Source organism: Diospyros lotus, chromosome 1 (assembly GCF_014633365.1).
Source record: "Diospyros lotus cultivar Yz01 chromosome 1, ASM1463336v1, whole genome shotgun sequence".
NCBI classification, from domain to species: domain Eukaryota; kingdom Viridiplantae; phylum Streptophyta; class Magnoliopsida; order Ericales; family Ebenaceae; genus Diospyros; species Diospyros lotus.
Genome location: NC_068338.1, coordinates 25,475,256 through 25,493,124, shown reverse-complemented (window position 1 = coordinate 25,493,124; position 17,869 = coordinate 25,475,256). Strand labels below are relative to the sequence as shown.

General features: G+C 33.1%; 1 protein-coding gene across 1 annotated transcript; it reads left to right on the top strand.

Moving 5' to 3' along the window:
• The first annotated feature begins 712 nt into the window (after positions 1–712).
• On the top strand, positions 713–2,852 carry LOC127787892 (tryptophan N-monooxygenase CYP79A68-like). Its single transcript, XM_052315962.1, has 2 exons — positions 713–1,754; positions 2,114–2,852. The coding sequence occupies exons 1-2, from the start codon at positions 771–773 to the stop codon at positions 2,744–2,746; spliced, it is 1,617 nt and encodes a 538-aa protein (XP_052171922.1). The 5' UTR covers positions 713–770; the 3' UTR covers positions 2,747–2,852.
• Positions 2,853–17,869: the final 15,017 nt, after the last annotated feature.

The window sequence follows — 17,869 nt, the reverse complement described above, 5'->3', positions numbered from 1 at the left end:
AAAGAGAAACAAAGAAGAAACCGATCCTACAAGAAAAATGAATTTTAGTGACGAAAAAATCCATCACTAAAAACATAAAATTCATCACTAAACTTTATGTTTAGAAAAGGAGATGAAATGATGATAGAAAATTATCATGTTAGTGAGCATGCGTATCACTTAATTGTTAGAGTGATATTTAATGGAGTACAATATTTATTTATCACATCTTATTTTTAGTTATAAAATATAATCTTATAATTGATAATGAATCTATCGTGTTTTAAAATATTTCATCAATCAGTAAAATGTTTAACACAGAAAAGAAAAATTATTTAAAAATAAAATGTATGCTTATAAATAATGTTTTTACTTGTCGTTGAAGGAAGGTTCATCGACCAACGTGAGAAATGGGATATATGTATAAAACTTAAAAAGCAGGTTTGCATGGTAATGCAATTCCGTTGTTGTCTTTTATATCATCTGCTCACCCACTTGATCGGCTGGGCTTTATCCACAGGTCGCTATCCAAATCAAGGGCGAATGGCTTCCTGTCGGTGAAGAGTGAAGGAAATTGACGGTCCAATTTATGTTGTTCCTATTGGATGAGTGGGCTTGATTCGACTGTGATTTCAAGAAGTTAATACGTGCTGTCACTCTAGTAAATCCGGCGCTCCGCAACTTGTATATAAAGGAAGCCCGCGCTATTCTCGGGACGCAGGGTGCAAAGTGCTAAGTGCAAGAGCAATATATAGCAGATAAATTTTGTTGTCCATCTTTCCCAAATTAAAATGGCCGGCAGCCGCGCAGGCAATGGTGACGGCGTTTCAACTACTTCCTTCTTCATTTGCTCGACTTTTCTCTTCATGGCCTTGGCTTTTCTGATCTTTCACAAACACAAAGCCAAGAGAAACAAGAGATCAAACGAGGCCGCCTCGCTTCCACCGGGGCCAAAACCATGGCCAATCGTTGGATGTCTCCCGGAGATGCTCACAAACAAGCCCACCTTTCGGTGGATACACAAATTAATGGAGGAACTGGACACTGAAATAATCTGTGTCCGCCTGGGAAATGTTCATGTCATTCCCGTCACTTCTCCTCAACTCGCTTGCGAATTCTTGAAAAAGCATGATTCTGTGTTCTCTTCCAGGCCGATTTGCTTATCGGCAGAGTTGACAAGCAAATATCTTACAACGGCTCTTACGCCATTGGGAGATCAATGGAAGAAGATGAGAAGAGTCCTTGTCTCCGAAGTTCTTTCACCGGCGAGATTTCGATGGCTCCATAATATGAGAGTCGAAGAAGCCGATCACCTTATCCGCTTTGTGTACAATCAAACTCGTAAAAGTTCCATGATCGGTGGTATTGTGGACATCAGAGTCGCAACGCAACATTTCTGTGGAAATGTGATAAGAAAGATGATTTTTGGGAAGAGATTTTTCGGGGAGGGAAAGGAAGATGGCGGGCCCGGAGTGGAGGAAGAAGAGCATATCGATGCTCTATTCACCATTCTTAACTATCTCTATGCGTTTTGCATCTCGGATTATATTCCATGGTTGCGAGGCAAACTAGACTTGGACGGCCATGAGAAGATCATGAGAAAGGCCGTTGGCACATGCAGGAAATACCAAGATCCACTGATTGAAGAGAGGTCCAGAGAATGGCAAACGGGTACAAAGGAAGAGAAGGAAGACTTGCTTGATGTGCTTCTTACCCTAAAAAATGCACATGGTAGCCCATTACTTTCGGTTGAAGAAATCAAAGCTCAGATTGTGGTAAGTATCTCTCCCCAAATTCGGAAGTTGTACTCGCCAAAGAGTGGAAAGAACACACAGAAAAGGAAGAAATTGACAACAAAAATTTAATTCTTAAAAAGGATAACATGAAGGTTTTAAAAAGAACATGGATGTTAGTTGAAATTAATGGATTAAAGTATAAATTAAGTTCAAGTTATCAACCCTATTTGGTGAAATTAAGGTTATGATTGTTACTTATATAAAAGGGCCGGATTAATTCCTTAATATATGCTCATATTTATTGCCTAGATGAATATTTACAATACATTTGCAATAAACAAGACCATTTATAATAACCTGTACTGATTCTCAATCTATGTGCTAATCCATGTTGGCAGGAGCTGATGATAGAAACAGTGGACAACCCATCAAACGCCGTGGAATGGGCACTTGCTGAGATGTTAAACCAACCGGAAACATTCAAACGAGCCATTGAGGAATTGGACAGAGTGGTGGGAAAAGAAAGGCTGGTCCAAGAATCAGATCTCCCGCACCTCAACTATGTCAAAGCTTGCATCAAAGAAGCCTTCCGCCTCCACCCCTTGGCACCCTTTAATGTCCCACATGTCTCTGTTGCCGACACAACCGTAGCTGGCTACTTCATCCCAAAGGGGAGCCATGTGCTGCTCAGTCGCCCAGGACTAGGCCGGAACCCTAAGGTCTGGGAGGAGCCGCTCGAGTTTCGGCCGGAGCGCCACTTGACAGAAGACGGCTCCGAGGTGGGGCTCAATGACCCGGACTTGCGCATTTTGTCATTTAGCATTGGACGACGTGGATGTGTTGGTGTCACCCTAGGATCCGTCATGACTACAATGTTGATGGCTAGGCTTCTTCAAGGTTTCACTTTCAAATTGCCACCCAACATTTCAAAGATCGACTTGAAAGAGTCCGCTGATAATATGTCCCGGGCTAGTCCTTTGCTTGCTCTTGCAGAGCCCCGGTTGCCTGAGAACTTGTACCTTTCAGTCTGAAAGATAATTTCCATTTGCATCCATATAGCAGCTAGCAAGATGCAAGTCCATGTGGGACCTTTTATTGTCAAAGTTAAATAAATAAATCAAATTAAACATAACCAAACGTGGGATCTTTCGTTGAATTCTACGTTACCGATCGTGCAGTTTTGAGTATGAGTAATAAGTTAACGTACGTGCATAAATAGAAAGCAAGAATACAATTTAACGTACACAATTAAATTATGGTGTAAAAATTAAAAAAGCAAACTACTCTTCAAATTATATACCCTCAACAGATCAACTAATTAAGAGCATCATCAATATATGAAAGAAAGTTGGAACAAAGAGTATTAGAAATTAAATTTTTATGGTGATATTTATCTCATATAAAGATGTAAACTGAATATTTTGTTTTGTGTGTGCATAGACTCACTGTTCGAGAGAAAGCCCGTCTGCAGACTAATCAGACAAAACTCAAAACCTAAATAAAAAAAAAAAAAAAAAAAAGCCGCAACAAGCTATTCTCTTAACAATTTAAGAACTTTTTTTAATTTTACATTTAAACCCATATTATTCTATGACTTTTTCTTTTTAACCATTAATTAATTAGAGTTTTGCATAAAACACACAATCTACATCAAACTTAATTGACATGCAACAACTGAAATTTGAACGTTAAAATAAAGTTATTACATGTCCAAATAGAGTTTAGTTAACTGCAAGAATTATAAAAAAAAAAATGACGTACAAAAAATTAATACCAAAAAATAATCTTTTAATCCAACCACCTTCTAATTTTTCTTGGAATGTTGTTCGGATTTTATTTGGGTCCAAATTAGACTATTTAACCAATTCCTCAGTATATATATTAACTAACTTCCAATTTAAATAACTTTTAATTCACTTGTTAATTTTTATCAAACTTGGATCTAGGGATAGTAATTGCAACCGAAATTGTAGGGAATCGAACCGAAACCGAACCGGTCAAAGCAGTTAAAAATCGTTTGACTAGATAATGGTTTGGTTTGGAGAAAAACCGAACACTGTTTCAATGTGTATGGTTTGGTTATGGTTTTCACTAAATCCAAACCAAAATCTAAACCAAAATTGAATATAATGTGTGGGAAATCGAACCAAACTGAACCGAATATACATATAGATAATATATATATATTTATTTAATATATTATATATACACAATATATATATATTGACTAATGTATTTTTTTACAAGTATTTTAACTAATGCATTACAAATATATAAAATATTTAACATTTATAAAGTAATTAACAAATAAAAATAAAATTTAATATTAAATTATTTTATTTTTATCAATCAAATAATTATATCTAAGAAGTTTGAAGTTAATTTGTAACTTTATGTAAGAAGAAGGTAATTTTATTAGAATTTATTTTTATTTGTTGGTATGAATCAAACAAAAAAAATCATAATTAAAATAGAAACCGAATGATTTGGTTTTAATTTTAATAGTTTAAGTTTGGTTTGGTTATGATTTTGACAAAAACTAAAACAAAGCCGAACCATTACCAATCCTACTTGAATCCAACTAATTCATCATACTCCCATCTACAAAACTTAATATTGGGTTTAATATAATTTAATTTGGTATCGTCCAATTTTACTGTCAAAGTTGGCCCCTTTTAACTTGATAAAATTGGTCTATTTTATAATTTTCATCAAATTACATTTAGGTATATTCCTTTATAAATTTACGTTTTTTATTTCCCTTCAAAACCCCATAATTTGGCAAATTACTACAAAATCCCCTTTGAGGTTTAGTTTAATACAATTTGGAATTAATTTTTAAATATCTAAAAAGTCTTAATTTTTTTTAAGTATTACGTCAATGACGTCGTCGTTTTGATCACGTAAGGCAGTGAACGTTAAACAAATCGATCTAAACTAAATGTGCACTTAATATTTTAATATATGAAATTAAAACGTGATTGCATGGCCCACCAGACACCAGAAATATATTATTCAATTAATTAGCAGTGTACGTAGTGCAACTGCAATGAAACGTCAACCGCCCTTCCCCCAACCAACAAAAAGTACTATGATACACGCGTTGGTCTCAAACAAAAAGTACTATGATTTAAAGAAGTACATTGCCTTTATGAGGGCAGTACATATTGCCTTTACGGAAGTAGAATAAAGGTTCATGAACAAAACTAAAGTCGGCCAGGATTCACACTGCGAATGATCGATCATGCGCGATTCATAAATTACCCAAAATTAAAAGATATTAATACGATTCATGCATCAACAGTCAAGTCATTGAGAGAGAGAGTGTGTGTGATTCATGAACGTTCATTGAAGCATTACACATGACTGACTCCACTCACAAAACAGAAAAATAAAAATGTTATTCACCATGAACAAAGACATCACTGTCACACCAAATAGGGATGCCAAACCACTAATTTTGTCTATGTTTTGATTATAATATTGTTGTGGTAGCACTTGAATTATTTAAATTACTATTTATAGAACTTGAACTTTCGTCATATAATTTTATTTATTTATTATTTGTTGTATTTCTTCAATTGTTATTATTTGTGGGTTTAAGCTGTTTATATTAATTGTATTATTATTGCTGTTTAATCTGTTTTTAGTTTGTGTTTGTATATTGTATTTGCAGCTACAATTGGGTTTATTTTAGTATGATCATGGATAAAATTTAATGATTATGATTATGATTATTCTTCAGTTACAAATATAATTACTTATATGATGCGATGCAATATGGGTATGATTACTTTAAAAATTATAACAATTAAATTTTGTATATCTCCAAGCCTTTTGGCATTTTGGGTTGGCCGATTAAGGTTGTCTCCAACCCGTCATCATTTTCGTTGCCAAGCCAAATTTTGGGGAGGGGGACAATCACTACTTTCTTTAATGCAACTCCCCATCCTATATATTGCTCGTCGTCTAAATAGTGAATGACAAAATTCTCACCATCCCTTCTCACAATAGTCAACGCTGGATGAGAGACATCGTTGTTGTCACGAGCGAAGCATGAACCTCCATCAAAGAAGATGGAAAGGCATCATCATCGCCGTCGAAGCACGCTGCAACTAATTTGCCATCGCTCACAGTCGAAGAAGACCTTTTACGAGTCACCATCACCCATGGCCAGAGAAGACAAAGAGTCGTCTTTGCCCATGACCAGAGAAGATAAAGCATTGCCATCACCTAGGGACGGAGAAGACCTTTTATGAGTCACCGTCACCCATGGCCAAAGAAGACAAAGAGTCATCATTGCCCACGACCAGAGAAGACGAAGCATTGCCATCACCTAGGGACGGAGAAGACAAAGAGACACAGTATGCCTTTGATTTTTGCAATTGCAATTTCCAATTCCAATTGTAGTTGTTGGATAAATCCGATCAATCATAGCTAAGATTGGATGAAAATAAGGTTGTTGGTCGGTCACCGGCGATTGAATTATGGCTAGATTTCAATTGTATTTTTTAATTTCAATAATGTTTGTAACTTTTTTTTATCATGTTTGGGCTATGACGACTGGTAACGGAGAGCTCACTGCACTATCGGAGTTAAAAATAGGGTTTACAAACACACTGAATACAAGCTTCACAATCACTCATATTTACAGAGACAAGTTCTCAATCAAAAACGCCTCAAAATCATAATAAGAAATAGATCAGAGGCTTACCCTATTCGAACCAGAGAGAAGACCAGAAGAAGCCGCGAAGAGAGTCTGAATCAAGAATGAGAAAGACCCCCTCAAGCCCTAGCGACTACACACACACTCTCCCGTATCTGTCACATTACACATCCCAATGCACAGTAAATAAATAAGGGTCGCACAATGCGACCCCCCCCACGCGAGCGCAGCACTCCATGTCTCACTGCCATTTTATTTTCTCTTCGTCACTCTCTCTCTTCCTCTTCCTCTTTGAGTTTATTAACTATGGAATTAATTTTTAGATTTACAAAAAATTAACTGTCCGATCAAATTCATTTTTTGATATATGAATCACCATGGTTGGGGGAATCCAATGATCGGTTCCGATCATTAGAATCACCGGCCGGCCAGGTGGCCGGCGATAACAAATGCTCGGTCTCTTTAGTATTCTAGGTTGGTTCGGTTTTCGATTCGGTTCGATTATCATGATTTAGGTTTCGGTTAGTTTGGTTAGTGGGGTTAGTCAGCTCGGTTCGGTTCAATTATTATATATTGGTCGGTTCGGTTCGTAATTTTTAGGCGGTTCGGTTCGGTTATAACCGATTGCACACCCTTACGTTGAGCACAATATGACTCACTGGTAAATGTGATCAAGTGGGTGGACTTATTAATATTTGGGTTCTTGCATCTTGCAGTAGCAATCCTCCACGACGAGGAATTGTCATAAATAATTCATTCTTCTATAAATTGTTCAATTTTATGTTTTTTTTTTTGAAACCTTAAACATTTTATGATTCCAAATGTGTTTAAACCATAACTCTCTCTTTGTCTTTGGTTGCATCGCCTTCGACATCTCTTCTCTCTTTTCAACATCCCCTTAGCTCTCTCTCTCTCTCTCCAATGCCATTTTCTTGGCTCTCTCTTTCTACTTGACAAAGTTACAAAGCTCTTACTTAGGCAATTGGAACAACTAAGAGCATAAGATAAGGATTTGAAAACGAAGAAGAAGAAGGAAAAGGCCAAAGTCAGAGCTGCTCAAACTCTGCACATGGTTTATTGTGAAGAGTCATCTTTTTCCTCATCCTCAGAATCAAATAACAGTGAAAAGAGACAGAGAAAGAGGGAGAGAGAGCTAAAGAGACACCAGAGAGATAGGGAGGGAAGGAGACGTAGTCAGATAAAGAAAGGAATATTAGAGACGCCATCAAATCTAGGGTGATGCAATTGAAAAGAGAAATAAAGTTGGGAAATGTAGTTAGATTAGGAGAAAAGAGACCGGAGACGTTGATGGATCTGAGGTGACAAATTTAAAAAAGTAGAAAGAGTTAAGGAGATGCTTGAGAGAGAGATGAGACGTAGCTAAAGGAGACAAAAGAGACGTTGGAGAGAAAAAAGACACAACTAGAGAGAAAGAGAGAGGAAGCTGAAGAGACACTAACGAGAAAGAGGAAACTAAGGAGATGCAAAAGAGAGTGAGAAGGGATATGAGAAGATGCTGAAAAACTATTACATCAACACGCGTACGTATCACTTATTAGATAAATATTTAAATGAATAATTTTAAACAGTTTAAGGACATATTTAAAATTATAAAAAAAATTAAGTTTTACATGAAAAAAATAAAAATTTAGAAACCAAAATATAATTTTGATGAATACAAAAATAATGTACCTTTCATATGCTATCAAATAATTTGAGTAGACCCACATTTTAAATGTCCTCCACACATTCAATGAAAATTAATTTATTAAACTGAAAGAAATTCAAAATAGTGCTACCGCAGAATTTCTGGTATCCACGTTAGCCACTTCAAAAACGGGGGTATGATCTTCAGTTCATTGAAGGATTGTTTTGTTTCCCTTCGGTGTCCAGGTACAATGGTTTCCCCCACGTCACGATCACGCTCCTCTTTATGACCAAACAATTTAGACAGATAATGAAATGTTGCCCGCATCGCTCGACATGGCCACACCACTCCCATGAAGCGGACGCCCCTTCTCTCAAATTATTTGCGGGGCTCAAATGTTATATTATGGCACATGAGTAACATAATAATTTTGACGATTTAGATTTATACATTATTATTATTATTATTATTGATAAATGTTATTTTTGTAATCATTGGTTAAACACATGCAATCATGCATATTAAAAGTATTTTTTTAGGTGCTATAGACTGTAGTGGAATGCTAACGTATTTTTCCTAAAAAACAATTTTTTCTTAACAATTTTAAATTGATACTTTATTTATTTAAGTAGCGTTTATTAAAATGCATAAGATAAAATTATATTAAGATAAGATTGTAATACTTTTTGGATCAAAATATAGAATGGTTAATATAAGATTGAGAAGCATTTTAATATTTTTATCAAATTATTTATTAAAATTTTTGAAATGCATTTGACAACATATGCGTCATTTTTTCTTATCTGTAAAGAACAAGATAAATTTATCTAAAGAGAAAAAATAAGGTTGTGTTCTTTTTACTTTTAAATTTTTAGTTTTGAATTTTGAATTCATTTTCAGTTTTTTATTTTGATATTCAATTTTTAGAAAATTGAAAACGTGTTCTCTTTATCATTTTGAAAAACTATTTCTCAAAACAGAAAATTAGAAAATGCTCTCTTTAAAATTTTGAAAATAATTTTTTAATGATATTTTATTTAATAAATTTGATTATTCAGTAAATTAAAAATTTTTAATGTTAATATATTATTAAAAATATATATACATTTTAAAGTTAATGGATTGTGTAATATTTTTTTCCATTACAATAATAAAATATGAATAAATAAATAAATGTGTTTTGAGTTTAGAATTTGTTTTGGATAAAAACACTCAAAATAATTTTTTGTTGTTTTGAATTTTCTTTACACTTTTTTTTTTGTTTTCAAAAATGCATTTTTGAAAATAACAAAGAGAACACGTTTTCATTATTTTAGAAAATCAAAAACTAAAAATGACTTAAAAACAACCAAGAGAACGCAGCCTAAATTTATCTAAAAAAACTCAGATAAGAAGTCACGTGACTTCTTCTAAGGATCGATGAATAAATTTAATAAATACAATAAAAAATATTTTTATCTGAAATGCTTTTCATATCCCATTTTCTCTTGTCTATATCTTGGTTAACAAAGATACAAAGAGAGGGGAGACCGAAGAAAGATAGAGGAGACGCAACCGAAAGAGCAAGAGAAGTTGGAAAGATAGGATGTAATACCCCGAGAGCCTAAGGTTAGGTCTAAGAAGGGACTCTAGAGAAGCTAGTATATATATATCAAGGATAGTAAGGAAGGAAACAACACCAGCTAGATATCTTTGGGGTTGAATGTGGATAAAGAACTCTTGGATTAAACGTGCTTTAGCTAGGGTACGTAACTCAAGGATGGATGACCCTTGGGAAGTTCACCTAGACCCATCAGGACAAGCTGATCTGGTAATTCCTATCACTCGATGTGGGATGTTACAGGTGGTATTAGACCTAACTCTTGGAGAATGAGGTCCGATAAGGGCAGGGAGTGGCGTCGGCGTGTGAAAGCCTAAACAAGGAGCAACTCCTGACAGGCTTCTAACATGGTAGCCCCCAAATGGGAGAAGATCTGTGACTAGTTGTAAGGTCACATAACGAAGATGTCATGTGCTCAAGGGGGGAAGAATATAATACATCGAGAACCTAAGGTTAGGTCTAAGAAGAAACTCTAGAGAAGCTAGTATATATATCAAGGATAGCAAGGAAGGAAACGATACTAGTTGGCTACCTTTTGAGTTGAATGTGGATAAAAAAGTCTTGGGAAGTTTGCGTAGGCCCATTAGGGTAAGTTGATCTGGTTCTTCCTATCACTCGATGCGGCATGTTAAATAGGAGACACTAGAGGTAGCATAGCTCAAGGTATAGATGTTAGTATTGTGTGTCATAATGCTAAATTTGAATGATATCTAGCGGGCTTATTATTTATGCATTCATTTTATCCTTATATAAATCAATAAAAGGCAAAGTTTTCTTTATTGATATTTTCTCCAATCAATTATATGAATGAGTTCCTAGATATTCTATATGAGAATCTTATTCTCAAGGTATTGAAACTACGTGACAGGATTCTCTAATAATAGAATTCCTTAAACTATTTATGTAATATCCCAAAATTTTGAAAATGATAATAAATATCAATTTCTGTGTTTGGGAATTTAAGGTATTAAGATAATAATAATAATAATAATAGAGTCAATAAATAATTATAATAATAAATGAAATTAAATTAGTTAAATCAATTAATTTGTTAAAACGTGTGGTTGTGCAGTGCGCTTGGAGAACAAGCATCAAATCTGATATTTTTCTCACATTGAGAGTAGTGGCCGAGAAACAGAGAAAGGTTGGGGGAAAGAGAAGTCGCGCGCGAGAGAGAGAGATGAGGGCTTGAGAGAGATCGAACGAGGGAGAGAGGAGGAGGTGGCGACCATGGGAGGCTGGCCGAGCTTTGCTCGGCCATGGCAGCGAAGCAGTAGCAGCCGCTGGAAGGCAACGGTGGCTGTTGGTTCGGGCGAGGAAGAAGATGCAGGGGAGAAGAGGGAAGCAGCGACCGCGGGGAAGAAAGGAAGAAGAAGAAAGAAGGAAGGAAGGAAGAAGAAGAAGAAGAAGAAGAAGAAGAAGAAGGCGCGCATGAGCAGTGCGCGGGAGAAGAAGGGAAGAAGAAGAAGAAAAAGAGAAGAAAAGAAGAAAATAAGGGGAAAATAAAGGAATTTTGGGATTTTTCTACAAGGAAAGTGATCAGGTACGTGGGTAAAAATTTGTAGAAGCATGTTATGTTTAAATTATAAATTTTTCACGATTAAAATTAATTAATTTGAGTCCCGGTTGTGTTATTTGCTAGGAAATGATTTAATTTGCATCGGGAGCTCGAGTGAGGTCGAAATTAGCTGATTTCAAGCAAGTTCTTAATTCTTTTCTCGTATTCATTAATTCCCGTAAGAAACCCTGTGATTTCTCGTATTTTATACTATCCATTCGTCTACTTCGGCCCGTTTATTAATTATGAAATTTTGAGTCGTTTGATTTAAATTTAATCTATTAAGCTGGCTTCGATGATTTTATTAGCGTGATTTAATTTAAAATAAATATGAGACTCATTGAGATTTTAATTGTGGTGCGCATACGTGGGATTTTAGACTGCTAAATTAATTATATTACACGGTAGGTTTATTTAATTAAAGCCGCGATTTTATTTATTGCCAGCGAACGTTTTACTTCGCAGCGGGTGTGCAAGAAAAGCAAGGAACGGTCGTGTAAAGGCAAGCTCCTAACTCTCTTCTCACGATCTTTAATTCCCGTGAAAGATCCCGCGATTTCCTGTATTTTATCATCTCCCTTACTTTAATTCAGCACCTAGCCTTGTTTGTTGAATTATTATTCATTTGTTTTAATTTAAATTAAATCTGAGGCTTCTATAATTTTATTTGTTGAGTGCCTACGGGGGTTTGTACCGCCCCCATTCCTTTCGGAATGATGCTGAACCCAGTTTGGGGAACTAGGTTCCTAGTCGTGCAAGTTTTATTTACGGTTTTTCTTGGATTTACTTATGATTTGGTTAGAGTTATTGAGCAGTGGGGCAGTGGTCGACTGTTTAGTGACGTTGGGGTAGACTATTGTGCGGCCCTGAAGTGGACCGTCAGGCAGACACTCCTAGTCACTGCCGTTGACCGGTGCCGGGCACTGCTGACTAGCTCTGCCGGTATGTGATTTACTGCATGAGTAGATGTATTATATTACTGTTCATGATTTGATATGCACATGGGTACGGGATGGATGTTGGGTGATCCATTTATTGAGTATGCTTGGACACGGACATTTTAGCTTGGTTAGGTTGCATCCAGCGTGGGCATATGCATGGCGTGTGGTTTACTATGTGGGCGGAGTATGGCCTGATGCCTGGATGTATGGGCGCCAGTGTATCACGTTGATACTCACTACGCCATTGCATTTTTATGTGCATTGCATGGCTACTGGTAGTTATTAGTTTTCGGACGGGAGTACCGTTCCGAGGGAGCCTATGACTCGGTTGTCGGGAGTACCGACGGGGACGGGCGATGGGAGTACCAGCCCGGGATCGCGCGCGCAGGTTTGTGGACATATTTGTTGCCTTTCAGGGCAGCGGAATGTTGGTATGGGACTTGGGTGTCGTGTGTCTTATGTGGGCCCCAAGGACCGGTATGTGCTTTTATTATGCTTTACTATTGTGTTGTAGCGTCTCATGACTTGTGTGTATCTGGGGGTTTATTTTGGGGAGAGTTTTCCGGTTATATTTAGCCCTCAGCCTTTCTTTTCCTTATACTTGCTGAGTCTCTCAACTCACTTTGCTTTCCATCATTCCAGGTAGTGCCAGCGTGGGTCTGAGCAAGGGAGTCAACGTCTAGCAACAAAGTCGGTATGGTGTACAGGCAATCCCATCAATCTCTGTCAACTCTGATGGTTGTGTAGGGTCTATTATCTTATTTTTGTACTGTGCCAGGTCATTTCTTGTGTCTCGTGTATGTTGGCACAGGAGTCTGTTTTCATTTATTGATCTTGTGACCGCTGTGCTAGCGGGGCACCGGTAGTGCATGCATGTGTTTCGCTTCGCTTCCGTTGCTCTTATTTTTGTGTATGCATGCCAGGGTGGTGCTGGTCTTGTGTCTCATTATTTTTCCCCTTCCGTAAGTGCTCCCGTTCGGATAGTCTGGGCGACTGGGATATCCGGGCGGGGGTGCTTACAATTTATAATTCTTAGATTCTTTGTATGGGGACTCCAATTATTCGTGTATTGACTAGCATAGAAGCTATTACCTCATTCAGTATGGGGATATTAATGAGAGGATGATGTGTTAAGCATTATATAACATGTGGATGTTGTTAGTAGATGGAGATAGGTCATTCTAAGAAAAATACCTTTCAACGACAAAATTTAGTAGCGAAATTTTTCTATCACTAATTAGCAACAACTCAGCGACAATTTATTTCGTCGCTAATTTTTTTAATATTTTATTAATTTAGCGATGGAATTAGCGACAATAAGACCCATCACTAAATAATTTTTAATATTTTAAAAATTTAGCGACGGATACTCCCGTCACTAAATAATTTTCATAATTTTAATTTTAAAATATAATTTTTAATTTGAACTTCTTATTAAATTTTTTTATTTAGCGATGGAAACTTAATTTAAAATTTCTTAGCGAAGAAAGAGCGACAAAAAAAATTTAAATTAAAATTAAAATATTTTAGCTACGAAATAATTCCATCACTAAAATACAATAAAATTAAAAGTTAATTTAAAATATTTTAGTTACAGAATAATTCCGTTGCTAAAAGAAAATAAAATTAAAACTTCATTAAAAGTTTTTAGCGAAAGAATAATTCCGTCGTTAAATAAAAAAAATAAATTAAAATTAATATCTTTTAGTGACGAAATAATTCCATCGCTAATATTAACAAATTTAAAAATTAAATTTTAAGTTTTAGCGATAAAATGATTATGTCACTATAATATAAATAGTTTTTAGTAACAAAAAATTAACTAAATTTAAAAATTTTCAATGACGGAACAATTGTCACTAAAATAGAAGAAAATTTAAATAAAAATTTAAATCTTTTAGTGACGGAATTAAATTCAAAAAATATTTAAATTAAAATTAAAATCTCATTTGACAACAAAAATTTTCATTCTTAAATGTAAAATTTATAAAAATTCAAATTAAATTCAAAATTATTGACGAAATATTTCATAGTTAAGTTGCAAAATTAATAAAGCATGAAATTATAAATTAAAATCAAAATAGGGATAGAATTTTCTGCCGCTAATATAATAATTTATGAAACTTCCATTTAAATTAGGAATAAAATAAAATTAATATCCATTTGAATTAGCGACTGAATATTCAGTCTATATTTGAATACAAGACAAACAAAGAATATCATATTCGAATACAAGACCCAAAAATAAACCTATTCATATATAAGACAAATACAAATAAAACATATCCAGATACAAAACACAAATAATAAAACATATCTGGATACAAGACACAGATATATATTTGTATATTCAGATATCATGGAATGCACTCAATCATTGTTTATCTGTACAAAAATTATTAGTACAAATAAACTTAGATTTACTTACAAAATTTGTTAGACTTTGAAAATATTTTTTATCAAATATTTAAAATTATTTACTTACAAATTTATTTCTCTAACATATAAATCGTGAATCATTTTTTTTTTCTCTAGTATAACATTAAGTTGGAGTCTAAAGATATTATTTATATATATATTTGTTTATTTAGTATAAATATATAATTTATATAGTATTTTTGGTTTATTATTTTTTTATTTAGTATATTATTTATATATTACTTATATATGAATTAATTCTTCGCTTTGAATAAGATCTCAATTCCAATGACGACTTCATTAGATATCTTACAATTAGAATCCCACTTTTTTCGATCCAATTCTTCCACCATCGCAAACTTCATTTAGATTCAAGCATGCTACAATTTTTAGTTATTAGGAGAACCCAAGTACTCTTTTTCGAAATCAGAAAACAACTATCAGAAATCTTTTTTCATTTTGGAAGATATATAGGAGCGAAACAATTAATCTATTGATATTGAAAAACTGAAAGCAGTCTTCCAATGTATCATTTATGGGTCTAATGGAATTCATAAGAATAAGAAAAAGTCCTATCAAATAGAGTTTTTTTCTTTCAACTATATTTCGATTGTTAATACGATATATAAGAACCGCAACTACAAAGAGTACTACACCCTTAATCATGAAATATCGATTGCTTATTGAATCATGTGAATTGCGTGAAGGTAAGATACTCCAAATTCAGGGTTTGTTTATTATTTATATATATTATTTTATGTTTATTATTGAGTATATATGTTATTTATTTTTTAAGATTTTTTTAAAAAATATTTGAAGCTGTTTGTCGTTGTTTGAATTCCCCCCACACTCCCCGTGCCTGCGCCCCCTCCCCCCTTTGCACTCCCTTTCTTCCCCATGCTCTCCTTTCCTCCACACTCCCTGTCTCACTCTCAAAGTTCTGTCCAATTTTTTTGTTGCAATCTAGTTTTCATTTGGAAGATACGAGCATCATCAAGATCTGTAATGTATTTTCTTTTTCTTTTTTTTTTCTTTCTCTGTGTATTATATTTTTAGTATTTTGTTATTTTAACTTTTAAATGCATATTTGAATATTTTTTAGATGAAAAATGTCTATGTTAACTATAGATTGTTTTATTTTAACTGATATATTAAACAAATAAAATGACCACAACGTATCATTGTTAACTATTAATTTTAATTATTAATTTATAATAATTAGTTGTTACTTGATTAATATCTCTATTAGTTACTTTTTAATGATTAACTGTTAATTTTAATATCTCTGTAATTTATTTTTATTGTATGTATATTATTGTTTATTTCTATTTATATAGTTGTATATTCTATATCTATTATTGTGTATTGTGTATATATTATTAATGATTTAAACAAGGAATCATTAGAAAAAGTATAAACTAGAAATAAAAAATTATTATGTCAATTTTTTTTGTTAATGAAATATTGATTATATATTAAAAAATAAAATGAATATACAATTTATTTGTAAAAAAACAAAATTATTATTAAATATATTATAATGATTTTAAATAAAAAAATTAATATTTGTATTTCATTAGTTCTCATTTGTATTTTAAAATTAGAAGTACAAATATAATGTTATAAATATTGTTGGTGAGTTAGTTATTTATTAAATACAAGTTTTAAAAATAGAAATATAAGCATAATGTTATAAAATTAAATAAAAATATTATTTATTTAGGAAAAAATTTAAAACTATGTATGTCTGAAAGTGCAATAAAAAATAAAATTTATACATTTCAATAGTTAAAAAAATAAATTAGAAATTATTTTTCTTACAACGATTTAAAAATTAATTAGATTTAACTAGATTATAGACTATTTGGATTTTGTAATTATTTATAAATAAATTAAAATTTTCATATTATAATGTTATAAATATTGTTGTCAAGTTAGTTATTTAGTAAATACAATTTTAAAATTAGAAATACAAATACAATGTTATATTTTTTGATTAAAAATTTTATTTACTCAGTAAAAAATTTAAAGAAGTGTATGTCTAAAAGGGTAATAAAAAATTATATTTATTTTCCTTCAATAGTTAAAATAAATTAAAAATTATTTTTGTTACAATGATTTAAAAATGAATTAGATTTTGGTAAATTATAAACTATTTGACTTTTTCTTACCACGCCTTAAAAAATAAACTTATTTAATGCAAAAATTAATATTATTGAAAATCTAAAAATTAAAATGTACGTATAATAAAAGATCCTACAAATGGAAAGCGATTTATTGGCGACACGGTTATATAATATTATTTTTTTTCCTAAGTTAGTTTATTTTATTTTTTTTAATTACTCAAATATAAATTTGTCAATGACTATGGTCTGTAGTACTCAAAGATGACTTTGTGTATTTTCAAAATAGTTTTTTTGGTCATATATATTATTGCATTTAAAATAGAAATCCTGTCATATCGTAAGTGGATTGATAAGGGGTGTAACCCAAGAAAGGGCGGGATCATGTGAGAATTTTGTGATGGTGTCAATGAGTTTATTCAATTTGCGTCTACCCAAGAAAATTTCATAAGACTAGAAGAAAAGTTAAAGTGTTCTTGTATGAAATGCGAGTGTCTGATGTTCAAATAAGTCAATGAAGTGAAAATAGATATTTGCAAATATGGATTCATGAAGGGTTATTATTAGTGGACGCATCATGGTGAAGAAGTGACCGGAATACCTCTATCGGTTGTTGAAAATGAATATTATAGAGAAGACAATTTTAGAGATCGGTTTAATCTTTATGAACAGATGGTAATGGATGTGGTAGGGCTATCAAATGGGCCATATATAATACGAGGTACAGAAAATGAAAGTGATTATCAGACTTAAAATGTAGATGAAGCACTAAATGAAAATATACAAACATTTTATTAGATTTTGTCTGATTTTATCTACTACACAAGCTCTATTGGGTTGAGCCCCAGGAGCTAAATTTATTAAGCAAAAGGGGACCGTGATTTGTGGTCCCACTGAGACCAGGAATTATTTCTAGGCCTAAAAAACATGAAATCTCAATTCTTCTACTCTTGAATTGCTTCTTTATACATTCACAATTGCTTCTTTAAACAAATGTGCTTTATTATTATTTTTTTCATATTTCTAATAGCCTGTTATTATACTATAAAGTGGTTTAATATCGTTGAGCACAATATGACTCACTAGTAAATGTGATCAAGTGGGTGGATTTATGAATATTTGGGTTCTTTCATCTTGCAGTAGCAATCTCTCCGTGACGATGAATTGTCATAAATAATTCATTCTTCTATAAATTGTTCA